General features: G+C 39.5%; 1 protein-coding gene across 1 annotated transcript; it reads right to left on the bottom strand.

The window, feature by feature from the left end:
• Nucleotides 1-627: 627 nt before the first annotated feature.
• Nucleotides 628-7,999, bottom strand: LOC131240276 (uncharacterized). The gene is made up of 5 exons (XM_058238401.1): nt 7,721-7,999; nt 7,464-7,557; nt 4,864-4,978; nt 2,889-3,620; nt 628-941 (listed from the first exon to the last, which is right to left on the bottom strand). The coding sequence occupies exons 1-5, from the start codon at nt 7,875-7,877 to the stop codon at nt 786-788; spliced, it is 1,254 nt and encodes a 417-aa protein (XP_058094384.1). The 5' UTR covers nt 7,878-7,999; the 3' UTR covers nt 628-785.
• Nucleotides 8,000-17,343: the final 9,344 nt, after the last annotated feature.

The following is a 17,343-nucleotide window of genomic DNA, read 5'->3' as shown; positions in this document are numbered from 1 at the left end:
AGCAGTGGTAACAATCAAACCCAAACAGTGTACATATAATCATACATAAAAGTTAGCTTCAATTGATACCTATCATTGAAAGCATAAGAAAAATCAAGTAACCTTTCTTTCTTTCTTTCTTTTTTTTATTTTTTTTATTTTTTATTTTTAAATTTGGGCCTACTCTCTAAAGATGAATTCTAAGGCCATTTGCATGAGGAGAGATGGTGAGGCGTGTAAGATCAAAGCCATTCATCACATAGAAGAAACCATAAACATACCAAGTCCAAAAATCAAAATCCACTCATCAGGTGGGCCACACATGGACATTAAGGTCCCATTTGGATACGACAAAATAAGTTACCTTCTTTACTTATAACAGTAGATAAGTAACTTATTTGATATAAGTTTGGTTCGTGATCAAATATAAATAGCTTCTTTTTTTTAAAATTTAAAGTTACTTAATCACTTCAATTTAATAAGTATAAATCAAGATAAGCTACTTAAGGTATAAGTAGCTAAAGTAACTTAGGATCCAAACGCTCCCTAAACATAGCCTATTAGTTAACTTTTTTGGCTTTCCAATCTTGAATTTTTCTCATGCATGTGTAAACTACCTAATGAGCAAACCAACCTGGTCTTTTGTCCAGGCCTCCAGGGCATTATCCACACTAGACCAGATGAGTGGCCCAAGGGTAAATCATCCAAACATTTCTCTTCATAGGATAGTTCTGATCCAATAGACAAATAGCATGTATCAACATAAGCCACATTCAATCCTCCCTTCTCCTCTCGGTGGAATTCTTTTATGTTCTCCGACCTCTCCAGCTCTCAAGATTTTCGCTTTCGTCTTCCTCAACTGTACGCCGTGGGCTCAGGTTTAAACTCGAGTTACTGCTTGATGGCTTTCTTACACCGATAGTGTTGTAGTGATGAAAATTAATTGGATTTCTTTTTATTTCCTGCCAGAAAAGAGACAAATGGAAAAAGTTTCAATCACTGTTAAAAAGAAAAAAAATCAAGAACTCAGGCTCAGCTCGGTCGACCAATTAGTCAAAAATCTGACTAGTTGAACATGTGACCTGACCTAATCTAGTAAAATTAACTAAATTTAATTAAAATAGAAATAAAAATGAATATAACTTTATATTAAAAAAAGTCAAGCTTTATTAAATAATTTTGAGATGAGATAGAAACATTCAAAGATTAGCCAATAGTAAAATGGTGATTTGAAGATTATATGGCCCTCTTTTGTTGAAATGGAGCCATGGTTCATCAACCTAGATTAATAATCTGATGGGACATGCAATAGATGGGTTTGCCCAAAAAATCTTATGAGGGATAAGTTCCTATACATCTAATCATTAGCCTTTTATTTTTTCCAAGTCATATTTTTTTTTCCACAACCTATTATTAGGCCATTCAAGGGTTCAGATCTTCCAACCGAAGATAGTAATATTCTTCACCTGTAAACAATCCAGTGGCTAAGATTAATTGTATGCTACTAATGTGATTTAAATATTAGTCATGGGTGATTTTTAGTCATAGTTCTAGTCTACTTGGATGTTGAGCCCTCGGGTTTTGATGGGGTGTGTGTGTGTGTGTATTAGATAATTTTGTAAAGCCCAAGATGAATGATACTCATCCAACTATCCACATAGCTACTGTGAAAGTGAAAATGAGTCAATCACTCATCTAATTCACAGTTAGAATGACTGCCGGATACCATCAATGATTTAAATCATATAAGGAAGCTTGATGAAAAATTAAGTACTCTCTCATATTCATTTCTATCATTTGTCTCTGCAATTGGGCTGGACCGGGCAAAATCAATTGAATAGGCCCAAGCTTAAATAGTTTAAAATCCGGGCGTAAGCAAATCCAGGCCGTTGACATGGGGTGAAAAACAAGATGGTCCACCCATCAGGAAGGTCACTCTATCGGAATCAACGCATTGTCTAATCTGATGTAGAGATGCGGCCCACCGACGGGTGGATTGGCCTCAGGTTTGCTAATTCCACACGCATGTGGGGCACTGCACATTCACACACAAGCACACGTGCCAATATGAAACACCTGTGTGATATCTGAGCTTTCCATCTGGTTGGAAATAATGCTTAAAACAAGCAGCTATACAGTATGCGTTTGGCTTGATTTTTGGGCCACGGCCATCCATGGTTCGATGGACGACCAATCCGCAATGTGTAAATGACTGCCACGTGTACCATGGTAAATGGAAACGAATTGGCTACTCCCCCTGCCTCCAGCCAATGGCTGGTGGTCGGTGCTTGTGGGCCCCACCATGATGTATGTGTTTCATCCATGCCGTCCATCTATTTTTCTAGATCATTTTATGATATGATACCAAAAATGAGTTATATCCCATCTCAATTGGACCACATTAAAGGAAACAGTGTTGAATGAACGTTGACCATTTAAAATTTTTTAGGGGCCATAAAAGTTTTGGATCAAGCTGATCTTCGTTTTTTCCCTTCATCTGGGTCTGTATGACCTAATCAACAGATTGGATTTCAAATAAACAGTACGCTGGGCCTTAGGAGGATTTTAATGGTGGATATCCAATCACTATTGTTTTCCTGTGGTGTGGTCCACGTGAGATTTATATCCCTCTCAATTTTGAGATAAATCCCTAAAATGATCTGTAAAAATGGATGAACGGAATGGATGAAACACATACATCATGGCGGGTCCCACCCGCGTAGATCCCTTGGCCAGAAATCATGCACGGTCAATGTTTTCAACTATTCATTTTGTTCATACATGTGTGGCCCACCAGATGAGTGATTGAACTGGCCTGATTTTCTGGCTCTCAGGATCCACGCAGATGAGCGACACGTGTGAACGTATCACATGCGGTTCGAGGGTAGTTACAAGGGGAGTGATCTTACCATGTGTTTGAGGGCCATATCCAACGAACCCTTCGATATCATTCGCCCGAAACCCGAATTCTCATTGCCCGAAACCCGATATTTCGGTTTAGGATCTTTCTCATCTGGTCCGTTCGATTTCCTGGCATTCATCACCTTCTCCACCATCCGACTCCCCAAAAGCAAAGACCCGTTTCCCGTTGCGATCTTCCCTTTGGACTCCTGCCCGATTTCCGGTTTTCTACCTCTCGTAACGCTCGGAGAGCACGATTGTCTCCTCTGCTTCCCGATATCCTGTTTGACATCAGCCGTTGAATTCGCCGGCCGCCCCCGCGAAGCGGACGTTGATCGGTCTGAGATTGTTGTCTTGAGATTCGGAGGAGTCTCATCGGAGAACCCAGGAATCGTAGCGGGTATTCTCGATCTCACCATAGGCGACACGCCCCTGCTTCTCGGTTTCGGATCCGACACGTTTGCTCTTTGTTTCGGCGAGTTCGTATCGGTTTTGGGAGTGAGCTCTTTTGGGTTGGTGGGTTTTGCTGAGATCGAAGAGATGCTTGATGCTTTGTTGGGATTCGAGCCCCATTTTGCCGTTTTATCCGAAATTCCCTTTGGGGTTGATGAATTTTTCCCCGAAACGCTGGTTTTCGATGTCGGTGTTATGGATCTGGAGGAAACTGAAGGTTTCGGCTTCGGAGATTTCGTATCGGTATTGGGTTTTGAATCTTTCGATGGCTCCGTCTTGCTTGAAAACTGAGGTTTTAGATTTTCGGGGTTAGATAAGTTAGTGAAGTAGATATGATGTGTGCATACTCGTCACTTGTGCACGTGTGAGATCTGAACCGATCATCCTGTAGGATTTACCATGGATAGGCTAGTGGCAAAGAATCATACTGATTGGACGACTCAAACCCTTTGATCAGAGGACCTTTTAGGGAAAAAATGGACGGTCTAGAGAATGTTCTGTAAATTCTTTTAACCGACCCGTCTTCCCAAATCCGGCCAATCTAATGGTTAGGATTGCCTGATCAGCGTGAATATGTTGTATGGCCCATTCACGTCACGCACCCCACGATGATTGGGACCTAGCTAGAGACGGACGGTCCTGTCAGGGGATCTATGGGGCCCACCGTGATATATTTGTTTTATCTAATCCGTCCATATATTTTAAAATATCATTTTAGGGAACTAACCCAAAGAGGAAAAATATATAGGGCTCAAGTGAACCACACCACAGGAAGCAGTGGTGACAACGTTCCCATCATTGAAACCATGCTAGGGCCCACCGTGATATTTATTTTCTATCCAACCCGTTCATAAGGTCACATGGACCTGGATGAAAGGAACAAATGAATATCAGCTTGATCCAAAACTTCTGTGGCTACCAAGAGGTCTTCAGCAGTATGAATTCAATCCTTATTGTTCCCTGTGGTATGGTCCACCTGATCATTCATTCTGCCTAATTTTTGCTTTCATCATCTTAAATGATCTTATAAAATGAATGGACGGCTTGGATAAAGCACACGTATCATGGTGGGCCTCACAGAGCCCCCGACAGGACCGTAGTATCTAGCTAGGTCCTCCCCCGATCCCCGCCAGCTAGTGACCGTGACTAACGTCTATTATCCATTTATCCGATTCATGGACCCGACTATTTTTGGCATTTGCGGGTCCGAGTCAATGTTTTAAAACCCGGTCTAGATGCATAAGTTTTTGTGGGTGGTCTGGTCCGAAACATTCCCACCCACCTGTCCAAGTGGGTCAATGGCGATGCTATAGTTAAATCAATTAAAATCATTTGGGGCCTATTATGGGGTCGGGTCAGCTGGGTCTGGGTCCTTAGATGGACAAGCCGGGCCTAACCTAATTGAGGGCTAGGGCCTAGGTCTGGATCCGTATCCTTAGTTTGTGAGTTGGACCCGGCCCATCCAAGCACCTTAGACCCGAAGAAAAACTGAGTCGGTGGGAAAATGAAATGAAAAAACGAAGAACTTACCCGCGAAAGTCTGATAGGCTGGAGTATTGGGATCTCTTTTTGAATAACTAAGTCAGATCCAGCTGCTTCCATTTCTAGAGACGGAAATAGAGGTGTTGCTGGTGGTGTTTTCAGCCTGCCAAGATAAATATATTAAATGATATAAACAAGAGGAATGATCCAACCATTGATCTAGACTGTCCATCAGGTTGGACCTACAGTTAGTGTGCCATCAAAACAAAATCACAGTCATCAGATCATCCAATCAATGACTTGCAAATTGAACAGTCTAGATAAGCCATTATGATGTAGAGCGGGTCGCAAACACTTTCATGTTTAAGATGGATTAGAGAAGGCCCGATCGGAGGCAGAAGTTATCAAGACCGTCAAAACTTTAAAACAGACATATCTCATAAATCGAAATAGTTACTCGACGTACCATATATGACTGAATTTGTGAGATTCCATCATATCGACGGTCAAATTACATATTTATTCCATCATATCGATGGTCAAATTACATGTTTATTTACGTTTTTACTATTTTTAGTAAATTTTAGTTTGATTATAACTATTTTTACTATTTTTAGTAAGTTTTAGTTTGACTATAACTCTTCATCCATTTGGCTTTAGGAGTGATATCCATGAAAAGTGTTTAGAAAAATTAGGAGATTAACGTGGTTAAGCCATAAGACATTTACTATATATATATATATATATATATATATATATATATATATATATATATATATATAAAATTTAGTATTCATAGTAAGTTATGAATTTTAGAGAGTTTTAGTTATAGTTTAATTCTTAAACTTTTTCCTAGTCTTGATATCCTTATTTGAAGCGTCATATACTTATTTATTTCATTTATCAATCAATTGAGAAGTTTCTTTCATATATCTTTAAATGATTTCTATTTCTTTTCATCATAGATTCGAGAAGTCTCTGTGAGGAGTCCAGAGAAGCTCCGTAAGTTTGGAGTACTTATCCTTGAGGAAGACGGTAATCGGCCTCATCACATTCATCCTTGCGTCACATTATAATAACAAAGTACTGTTGTCAAATACCTAGTCTTTAGCATGGACTCTTCCCTGGGGAGTTCTTCCCTTCATCAGGAGCTAGGTGGGGCCACCATGATGCTTTTGAGAAATCCATTCTGTCCATTCATTTTGCCACCTCATTTTATGACATAATACCAAAAATGAGACAAGTCCAAAACTCAAATGGGCCACACCACATGAAACGGGGGAGTCCACCAGAGAAAGGTTTCAACGGAAGGGCAATGCCTACCATTGAAACCTTTCCAGGGTCCACCGTGATGTTAATATGCCATCCAAACCATTCTCATATAGATAAACTACATGCACAAAAAATATTAGCCTAATTGAAAACTTATGTGGCTTCACAAATGTTTCAAAGGTGGGTATTCAATTCCTACAATTTCGTGGCCCACTTGAGTTTTAGAACAGATGGATGGGGTGGCTTCAAGATTGGATCTCGGGCAATCCGCCTTCCTTGATTTAGTTGTCACTTGGTCTCTTAAGTATCACCTTGGATTGATGATCCTAACTATCTAGTTCAAAGGCCTACAAAATCCACAGTTTTGAAAATGGAACTGCTAGATGGACGATCAGGATCATCTAATCAGTGTGAATTATGTGAGGCTGCCCAATGAAGAATGGGCCAGACCGGATAAATAGTTCACATGTCCAGTAGAAGTCATTTCCATCGTAAAAGATACAAATAGAGTTGGGCAGGATCTGATCCTAACTGACGGATCCAACTCGTTCGAACCGGTCGGATCCGATCCAACCCGAACCGAAAGCTAGGATTGGGTCGGATCAAGTAGTCCCACTCAGATCCAACCGCACATCGAGTCGAGTTCGGGTCAATAGCCAATCCGATCCGATTCGGAATCGAATCGGATCCGTTGGGCTGGTATAAATAAATTATTATTTTTTAACTTTAACTTTTACCCCTCTTTTACCCGAACCCCGAGTGGCGCTGCACGAGGTTCTTCTTTCTCTCATTCTTTCTCTCCTCCTTTCTCTCAATCTCTCTCTCGATTTCCCTCCCGTTTTCTTCCTATCACGAGAGTCTCCGGCTCCGGCTTACCCAGCCGTGTCCAAATCGATCGGACAGACTTAATTCGATCTGACTCGATTTCCCTAATCAAGTTGGACTCGGTTCAGGTCAGGCCAACAATGATTCGGATCGGATCGAGTCAGCCCTACTGGACTTGGTCCTGTATATAATCAAGTTAGGGTTAAGTTCTTGAAAAAATCGGATAGAGTCGAGTTGGACCCAATCCGATCGGACTCAAATTGATGCCCACCTCTAAATGCAAACCAAGAGACGATGAAGTCTGACATGCGACTAGCCACCGTTCAACTAGGACATTATTCCCAACGTGTCATGAGCAGAGGACATCCAATCCGTCCAAAAGTTTGGCCCCACCATATAAAGATCATCAAGTACGCAGACGGATCCACTCATCAGGTCAGCCACACGTGTGCTTTAAACCAGATCAGTGACAGTGTGGGTGTGGCCCACAAAATGAGTGGATCGGCCAATATATGAAATTACAAACGGACAGAAATTAATTCATGTCCTACCAGTCATAATCGTTTTTGCCGTGGATGTCAAGGAAATCGTTGCCAGTTCCTTTCTTCGCTGAAGGTATTCTGTACAGAGGATAATTCCCATTTCCTGCACAAGATTGAAAAAATTGTAATTACCGATTGTTTACCACTTTTTAAAATGGTGGTGCCTCATTCACCGAAGATTTTGGACCGTCCATCTTCATCACCCTTAAAAAAATAGACCCACGACACTATTCACACCATCAGAGTTTGAGCTGTAGTAAACTTACCGGAGTTGGGCTCGAACTCCTCGGAAACTGGCTGAAGGAGATTGATCGTTCGATCCTTTTCACACCTACGCATCTCAAAAAAGAGAAGCAGATCGTCATCTCGATCTTTCCGAACATCAACAGGCGGCATGGAGATTTTCCGGCGATCGCCTTTCATTCTTCTCCTTGAGATCAAAACAACCACAGAGGGAGAGGTATTGCCTGGAGAGAAAAAAGGGAATTTTTGAATATATGAAGACAAAAGGGGAGGGTGCCACGTGGGTTTTTCTGCCGGCAATTCCTAAATCCGAGGCCGTCTCACAACGAACTAGTGGTGAACTCTTTATAATGTGGCCATATGGCTACGTCCACAGTGGAGACAGATTCGGATTTGGTAGTTACCTCTCCACTACCTAGGTTGGTACAGGTCGGTGCTAGAAAAGCTATGTGGGTCCCAAAAGTATTTATATGTTTAATCCATTCCGTTCATCCATTTGTTCAGATCATTTAAGGCTATGAGATAAAAAATGAGTTAGATCCAAATCTCAGATGGACCACACCATAGGAAACAGTGATGATTGAACACTCACCGTTAAAAACTTCTTGGGGAGCAGATATTTGTGTTTTCCCTTCGTACTGGTCCGTGTGACCTAATCGTACGGGTTGGATGGCAAATAAACATTACGGTGGGCCCTGGGAAGTTTTAAATGATGAGCGTTTAATCACCACTGTTTCTGTGGTGTGGTCCACTTTAGATTTAAATCTGCCTCATTTTTTTGATTTATGCCTTAAAATGATCTGATAAAATGAATCGATGGAGTGGATAAAACAAATACATCATGGTGGGCCCACAGCACCGACCAGTACGGGAGGGGTCGTTACCGAGTGCGAGTCCGGATGGGAAATGGCAGTACTTGGCGCAGATTAGGTGCGTCCCGGGACCCACCCAACAGGGTGCGGCTATCACTGTAAGGCCCACCTTGATGTATGAATTATATATCCAGGCCGTTCATCCGCTTTGCCAACTCATTTTAGGATATGATCTAAAAATTGAAGTAGATCCAAATCCCAGGTGAATCATACCATAAGAAACAGTAGTGACTGATCATTAAAAGCTTTTTTTAGGCCACGAAGTTTTGGATCATGCCGATATTTGTTTTTCCACCTTCATCCAGATTCGTGTCACCCTATCAACAGGTTGGATGGCTATTAAAAATTACAGAAACATTAGGTGGGCCTAGAAATTTTTTAATGGTGGGTATTCAATCACCACTGCTTCCTACTGCATGGTCCACCTGAGATTTGAATCTGCTTCATTTTTTTGTTCATGCCTTGAACTAAGCTAGCAAAATGGATGGACGGTGTAGATATACAATACATACATCAAGGTGGGCCCCACGGTCAGGACCGCACCTCATCTGCTATGGTAAAATCACTGGCGTAAGGAATCCTAGCTGCCCGATTTGTGTTCTTCAAGTCCAAATGGAAAAGAGACAACGGTCGAGATTAAAAGAGAAACATCGGCTAGGATTCTTGAAGGGCGTATCTACTCTTCTTTACGCATGGCATCTTTTGGTTGATTTGTACTTTTCTAACGTGTCTTTTACTTTTCTCGTTTTCATCGCTGCATGCATTCCCTCATGGTGTAGACCGTTTGATACGCTTCTTAGTTTCTACAAGGAAACGGACTGGCTACTCTCCTGCCACCAGCCAATGGCTGATGGTCGGTTCTCTGTGGGCCAACCATAATGTATTTGTTTCATCCATGCCGTCTATCTATTTTTATAGATCATTTTATGGTATTAGACCACAATTAAGGTATATCGTAATCTCAAGTGGACCACATTACAGGAAATAGTGTTGAATGAACGCCAACCATTAAAAACTTTTTGGGGGCCATAAAAGTTTTGGATCAAGATTATCTTGTTTTTTCCCTTCATCTGTGTCTGTATGAGCTAATCAACAGATTGGATGTCAAATAAATAGTACAGTGGGCCTCACAAGGATTTTAATCAATCACTATTGTTTTCCTGTAGTGTGGTCCACCTGAGATTTATACCCATCTCATTTTTGTGCTGAGACACTAAAATGATATGTAAAAATGGATGAACGGAATGGATGAAACACATACGTCATGGTTAGGCCCACGGATTACCGACCACCAGCCAGGGGAGTAGCCAATCCGTTCTCTTTCTACACGCACCTCTATTCGCATAATAGTTGGGTTCCACTTGTAGATATTTCGATCCTAAACTTACGTTATTTAATAAGACAACCAGCAATCCAACGTCTACCAACTCTACCATGGGTTGTTTGTGTTATATACACACAAGGTGTTCATCAGTTTTTCCAGCTCATTTTAGACATGGTCTGAAAAATAAGCAGATTCAAATCTCAAGTGGACCACACAATAATAATTAAAATGACTACCATTAAAAATGTCTCAGGAGAACAAAAGTTTTAAATCAAACTTATATTTGTGTTTTCACTACATCCAAGCTCTAGTTAGTGGGATATCATTAGTGGGCCATGTGCCCAATAGTTTAATACTCTAGTGACACACATATTACACATGCAATTCTTCTAAGGATTTTAGACATAATCCAAGCTCTCATTATGGACTTTATGGTGCCAAACAACTAGGGATTTGAAATTCCCTCAAATCTTCTCAAATTCATGTACCAAACAATCCTGCTATCAAACATAAATTCACTCAAATCCTTTCCAATTTATAGTGCTAAATGATTTTTTAAAATTTGATGGAATTGATTAAATCTTGAATGATTAGATCGATGCACATGGTTACATTTTAAATCGGCTTTATATTTGAACTCTGGTCCTAATATGAGCGTGCAACTGAGGAATATAACACGACGAAATAGATCTTCCTGTTACACAAGTTTCATACAGCAGGGGTGTAGGAAATTCTTCGGCCGAATCCGATAAGCGGTCACTCGGAATTTTGTGTACATGAGGTATACTTTTCGTAAAATTCAACTGCACAAAACTGTGGGACCCAGTTTAGATGGGCCATCATTAACAAATCAGAATAGCTAAACCTCTGATTTGCGACACTTGTTTACTAAATCTGGACGGTCCGTTCCTTTTCATCTCAATTGTCCAAAAGAAGGTCCACCAAGCTTTTAGTGATGGAAAATTGGAAATATACAATTTCTTAGAATAGCTAAACTTCTGATTAGAATAGCTAAACCTCTGATTCAGCTCTTCATGATGTGGAAGAGGAAGATAAGAAAGGCCATCTTGTTGTCCACAGTGAGAAGCTCGCTATTGCTTTCATGCTCATTATAAATACCAGGCCCGGCACACCGATTAGAATAACGAAGAAGCTCCGGGTGTGCGGGGATTGCCATTGCACTGCCAAGCTTATCTCCATGATCACTAAACGCGAAATCATCCTTAGGGATACGAATCGGTTTCATCATTTTGAGAAGAAGGTGTGCTCATGTGGGGATTATTCGTAACTGATGCTCTTTTTGGCACAATTCGGGCGCGTTTGGATGTTCTATGTGATTGAATTGCAATTGTTAGTCTAATAAAATGGAACTGATCAAATTGTCATTTCCTCAGCATTCATATTGTGGGTTGGGCTCTTAATGGCAATTATGCTACTTTCAAGTTGGAGATGGAAGAAATGCAGCTGGAATTTGAGTTCTAAATCCTCACCATGAATGCTAGGAAGCACATTTATGGCTTGTTTGGAAGACACCAGAAAATGAGTTAATCCCATTTTACTTAACTATAATTATGTATTAGAGATCACGATCTATAGTCTACCAAATGGCACATGTGCAATTCAATTCTCATGTACATCCAAATGCTGACTTAGAAACATCAACATGGATTACTTCATTGACGATCCATGGTCCATGAGATTTAAACATGTAGTTTTTAGTGAGAAGAGAAGGCCGAAATGGTGCCATTCAGCCTCTCTCAATCTGACTTGTTTCATATCTGTAACCATCATCATCATCATCATCATCATCCAAGCCTTATCCCAATTAATTGGGATCTACTACAGGAATCCGCATAACCTTAAAACTAGTTATCTTCCATTTTTTAGGTAGGTATAGAAGAGTGCTCACTTTTGCAGAGTGAATTCATTGTAAAATCCAGTCTTGAAGACCATTAAATCTGCTAGCTTTTCTGTACAGAAGAAAATTTTCCAGTTGAACATTTCTTGATTTGTTTCAATTCATTGCATTCCTCAAATTTTACTCTATCTTAGTTTGGTAAACGGAAACTTCAATAGCTGGTCGTTTGTTGAGTCTGTCCCTTTTCACCTAACGATTCAAACTCATTCGTAGAGACAGTTTGTAATACATCTATCTTATCTTTACCATAAAACACACAAAGTGGTAGCTAGGAAGAATAGGCCATTGTTGTTATTTTGTCGCATGGTTCTCTAGCTCAAATCATAGTTCAAAAACCCGAAAACTCGAATCGACTCAATATCCAATCGGGTCAGGTCGACTCGAAGACTCGACCAAGTCGTTACTCAACTCAACTCGAGATTTTCGGTCAGATCCTTGTACAACCAGTTACATCGTAATTTGTACGTCAGTGTAGTTCAAAACCCCCATTTTATCTGGAATTACCCTGCCCCTCCGAAGCATGTCATCTTCGGTTGGCTGGTCGGCAAAGAGAAAATCCTCGCAATTGATAATTTGAGGAAACGGGGAATGATCCTTCCTAATATCTGCTTGTGCTGTATGCAGAACGAAGAAACGGTTGACCACTTGCTGCTATTCTGCCCTTTTATCACCGCAATTTGGTCAGATTTCTTCTCTCGGTTTAACATTAGTTGGAGCGCCCTTGGTACGGTGAATCATCTTCTTCAAGCTTGGCATGGGGTAAATATTGGCAAGGTGGGAACGAGACTCTGGAGGATGTCAATCATAGCGATCTGGTGGGCTGTTTGGGAGGAGAGAAATGACAGATGTTTCAGGGACTTGTCTAACCCACCACAGGCTGTCTCGTCAAAGGCAAAGAGAATGTTGATTGAATGGGCCTGTATCGAGGACTCCTTAAAGGATTCTGACTTTCTTTTTCTTTTTTAGGAGTTAAGTGCGTCTACATTCTCTGCGGACTCTCTTCTCCTATCTCTGTATCTTTTTCTTTCTTAATATAATTTTGTCAAGTTTCAAAAAAATATATTAATTACTAAATATAAATTATTTTGTCTAGCGGTTAATATTAAACTTGTTGGACATTAGTAAAATTAAAATTAAAACAAAACTAAATTTTGCCATAATGGAACCACTTGACTGGCTGGTAACAAAATGCCAGTGGACCAGGCGAGTGACTTGATCAAGTTGTGACAAGCTGAGTTGACTCAACCGAGTTTCAAGTTGAATCATTCCATATTTGATTTTTGAATCTCTTAACCCGCCACCCAATACTCGGCAACTCAGTTTCGCTGACCCTCTTTTTCTCAACCCACCGGCATCCAATCTTCCCCTCATCTTGTACTTGTTTTGCTCATACAGTTGCAAGGTCGGGTCGAAGCATGATCATGATCTGTTCTGAACTGGCCTAAAGCTTTCAATTACACGGGCTCTGTAACTCATCCTGCTTGTGTATTTTAGGGTTCATCCATTTCTGCTGCAAATAGGGAAACTTTGAAACCGGCGCTTAGTGTGACAGATGGTAGTTGCATTGATCAGAAGAGAAAAACTTTGATACTCTGGAATAGTGTGACGGATGATATGCAGTTAGGTGGCATACAAGTAATTTAAATTAAATGGTCCATCACAATTTAGCTGTTTCATGAAACAAAAGTTATGCTTATTCTATCATTTGATTCCTGGATTGGTGGACTTTTAGGGATGCAAATTGGGTTTAGCTCAACCCATACCTATCTGGCCCAACCCAAACTTTACGTGGGGTTGGGTCGGGTCGGGTTGGACACCGTCAACCTTACCATGGTAGGCTTGGGTTGAGGCGGGCAACCTGACCCAACCCGATAAGCATAGTGTATGCTACATGTGTATTTATCTTTTGAAGAGAGAATTAACCCATGTGCAAGTGCCATGCATGCATTACCTTCTTCTTTTTTTTCTTTTTATTTTTTTGACCTTCAAAGTTCTCAATTGAATATTTGCTACTATGCACGGACGGCCACTCTGCAGAGCTCATATGATAGGTTTTGCAGCAGCAGCCATGCTCTCCTCGTTGAGCACATTAGGCAAAGTCACCTTAATGGGCGGATATGACATAGAATTGGCTTCAACAATCCTCAAGTATGTCCAGCCCTGGTTCGAATCGTTCTCCAAAAATGTCTAACATTGGAAACTTGTAACCACCAAATTGTTTTTTTTTAATTTCTTTTCTTTTTAATTTTTATCTAGTTTGTTGTTATGTTTCTCTCCTTGATTGTCAATTTTCATTCCATGAACCTTTAAAAATATCCTATCAAGATGAGTTCCGGCCGGGTGCGGTCCATCCAAGATAGTTACCCACAAACCAATGGTCCATCCAAGATGGCTACCAACAAACCAATGGTTTGGATTACTGAAACATGAATTCCATTTGTTAGGATTTCAAACTCGATATACAGTTTGAAAACCTTGGATAGAAGAACCTATAATTTCCAAGATATGGCAATGGGCCAAGCATTGGCGCGTGGGGCCAGGCTTTGGCTCCTAAACCTAGCTCGGACTAGGCTTAGGCTTGAAATCTAGACTCCATGACTATACCTAGACAGCCCATTGGCTCAATTCAGTCATCCAGTTGGCCACTATTATAAAAAAGAATGGATGGTTTAAAGACACATGAGTGGTTCCATTACCATAATATGAAACTTAAAATTATTTTCAGTCCAAGTGATATTTCAATGTTCCTGATCATTTTATCGGATGGGACTTACCATAGATGGAAGATTAAAGAAAACACTATGTGTCTAAGGGCTTAGTGGACTAGGGTGAGCCCGGATATTGGCACCCATATTTTCATTGTGGCAAGCCCATGTACAATTTCTCAACAACTCTCTCTCTCTACACACACATGCCAAGGGGCTTGCGCACGCATATGAGCTTAGGTAGAATGTAGTGCATCATACAAGAGTCTTAGGAGAAAGATATTATATAAACATATTTTTCTCTCATTTTTCATCCAATGAAACAAATGTTTTGCCTTAGTAAAAACAAAACAACAACACAAGCTTTCAAAAAATTTCATGTATTTTTTGAAATACCTACGATTGGATATCCATTTTCAAAAATCCCCATCAAGTAGTAAATCTCCTTTGGCTCAATTCATGTCAATTTTGAGAAATGCCTATTTCATTGAACTTCTCTTTTAGTCCTGCCTAGTGGTTTTCAGAAATGCCGACTTCATCCAAATCTCTTTGGTTCCAAGTCATATCAATTTTATGAAAATGGCCATTTTGTCGAATTCACTTTCGGTTCCAATTCGATATTTATTTCAAAGATTTGCGTTGTAATTTCTCATTAATTTGGGTGTGTGACGTAGGGATGAACGTGATGAGGTCGATCACTGTCTTCCTCAAAGATAAGTACTCCGAATCCACGAAGCTTCCCTGGACTCATTATAAGTACTTCTCGAATGGAACAAGAAATAGAAATAAATTTAAAATATATGAACAAAGGTTGTTGAATATTGATAGTTGAAATAAACAAATTTACAATCCTTTAAATAGGGATACGAAGTAAGAAGTTTAAGAATTAAATTATAACTAAAACTCTTTAAAATTCATAACTTACTATAAATAGTAAATTTTTTATTTATAGTAAGTGTCCTATGTGGCTTAACCATGTTATTCTCCTAATTTTTCTAAACGCTTTTCATGTTTTGCGCAACTCATAAAGCCAAATGGATGAAGAGTTATAATCAAACTTAAACTTACTATTTATGATAAAAATAGAATTAAACGTGCAATTCCGCTGTCATATGATGGAATCTTACAAATTCGGCGTGGGCAACCCGGCATAGACGGGTTGGTTGGCTAAAGTAGCTCATCCTATCCTAAAATCATATGTGGTACGTGAAGTAACTTATTCCGGTTTGTGAGATATATCTGTTTTAAAGTTTTGACGGTCTTGATGACTTCTGCCTTTGATTGAGCTTTCTCTGATCCATCTTAGACATGAAAGTGTCCGCAACCCGCTTTACATCAATGTCGGTAAGTTCATAGTTGTAAATCACTTATAGGTGAGAGTCACTTACTAATAATTTTATTTAATTGTAAGTTATAACATATAAGTCATTTATATGCAAGTGTTTTTTTTTAAATAACCTGTAAATTAGTTACATCCAGGAAGTTGCATATGTATATCACGTAAATTTGTAAGTAGGGAATCATTTCAAAATATTATGATTACATAAAAAATTTTGGCACAAAATATATAATTTTTTTAAACTTATCTTAATAAAAATTTGTGCCAATTTTTAGATTGACTCAATCATCAAATAAAACATGAAAGTGGATCTACAAATTCAAAATAATTATAATTTGAAAGAATAACTCAATACAAACATTAGAAGAAAATAGTTTATAACCAACAATAAAAAAAAAAAAATTAAAGAAAAAACTTCGTAAAACAAGATAAATGATCAAATGTGAAATGAAGATAGCTTGTAACTCCAAATAATATATCTCAACATTTAGCGAAATATATATTAATGCAAAAATCATGGTTTGTAATAGTTAAACATAATCAAATGTAACCTAAAATATATAATGGGTCATTACTCTTGCTTCAATGGTAGACTCCCAGGAGTTTCAATACCTCGTTGGCATTCGACTACTCATAGGAGGTGAAATTCCACCACGGTATATGTGTGTTATTTTTTGACTAAAGCCACAAAAGGATCTCTCCAAATGGATGGATGGTGTGGATACAACACATACATCATAATTGGGCCTACAAAACCTGATAATGTCAGGTGGACATGGATTAGCTACAGACAGGAGGAGTAGCTATACTCCTGCTGAAGTGATGTCACTTAGTTACGTGGATCCCATCGTGATGTATTTTTTTGTATCTGCCCTGTCCATTCATTTGGAGAGATCATTTTAGGATATCTGCCAAGGAATGAGTCCGATTAAAATCTTTAGTAGACTCCACCATAGAAAATAATGTAGAGAGTGACACCCACCATTAAAAACTTTTAAGGGCTGTAAAAGTTTTTGATCAAGCTGATATTTGTGTTTTCACTTTTTTAATGTCTGTGTTAACTTATGAACAGGTTGGATTTCAAATAAATAACAAGGTGGACCTCAAGAAGGTTTCAATGGTGGGTCACTCTCTCCACTGTTTTATATGTTGGAGTCAATCCAGCTTTCGAACAGTTCATTCTTTGGGCTATGCCTAAAAATGATATCTCAAAATGGATAGGCAGTGTGCATAAAATACATACATCATGGTAGGGCTTACATAACTCGGTGACGTCACTTCAGTAGCCAATCTCACTACTCAAATTTTGGATTAAGCTTATATTTACGTTTCCTTTCATCCAGGTCCATTTGACCTTATGAATGGGTCAGATGCTAAAAAAATCATTACAGTGGGCCCTAGGAAAGTGGACCTACACTTAACATTATTTTCTTATGTTGTGGTCTACCTTAGATTAAGGATCTACCTCATTTTTTTGATCATGTCCTG

The sequence above is a fragment of the Magnolia sinica genome, chromosome 3 (assembly GCF_029962835.1).
Source record: "Magnolia sinica isolate HGM2019 chromosome 3, MsV1, whole genome shotgun sequence".
NCBI classification, from domain to species: Eukaryota; Viridiplantae; Streptophyta; class Magnoliopsida; order Magnoliales; family Magnoliaceae; genus Magnolia; species Magnolia sinica.
Note: the sequence above shows the minus strand (reverse complement) of the source record. Positions and strands in the feature narration are given on the sequence as shown.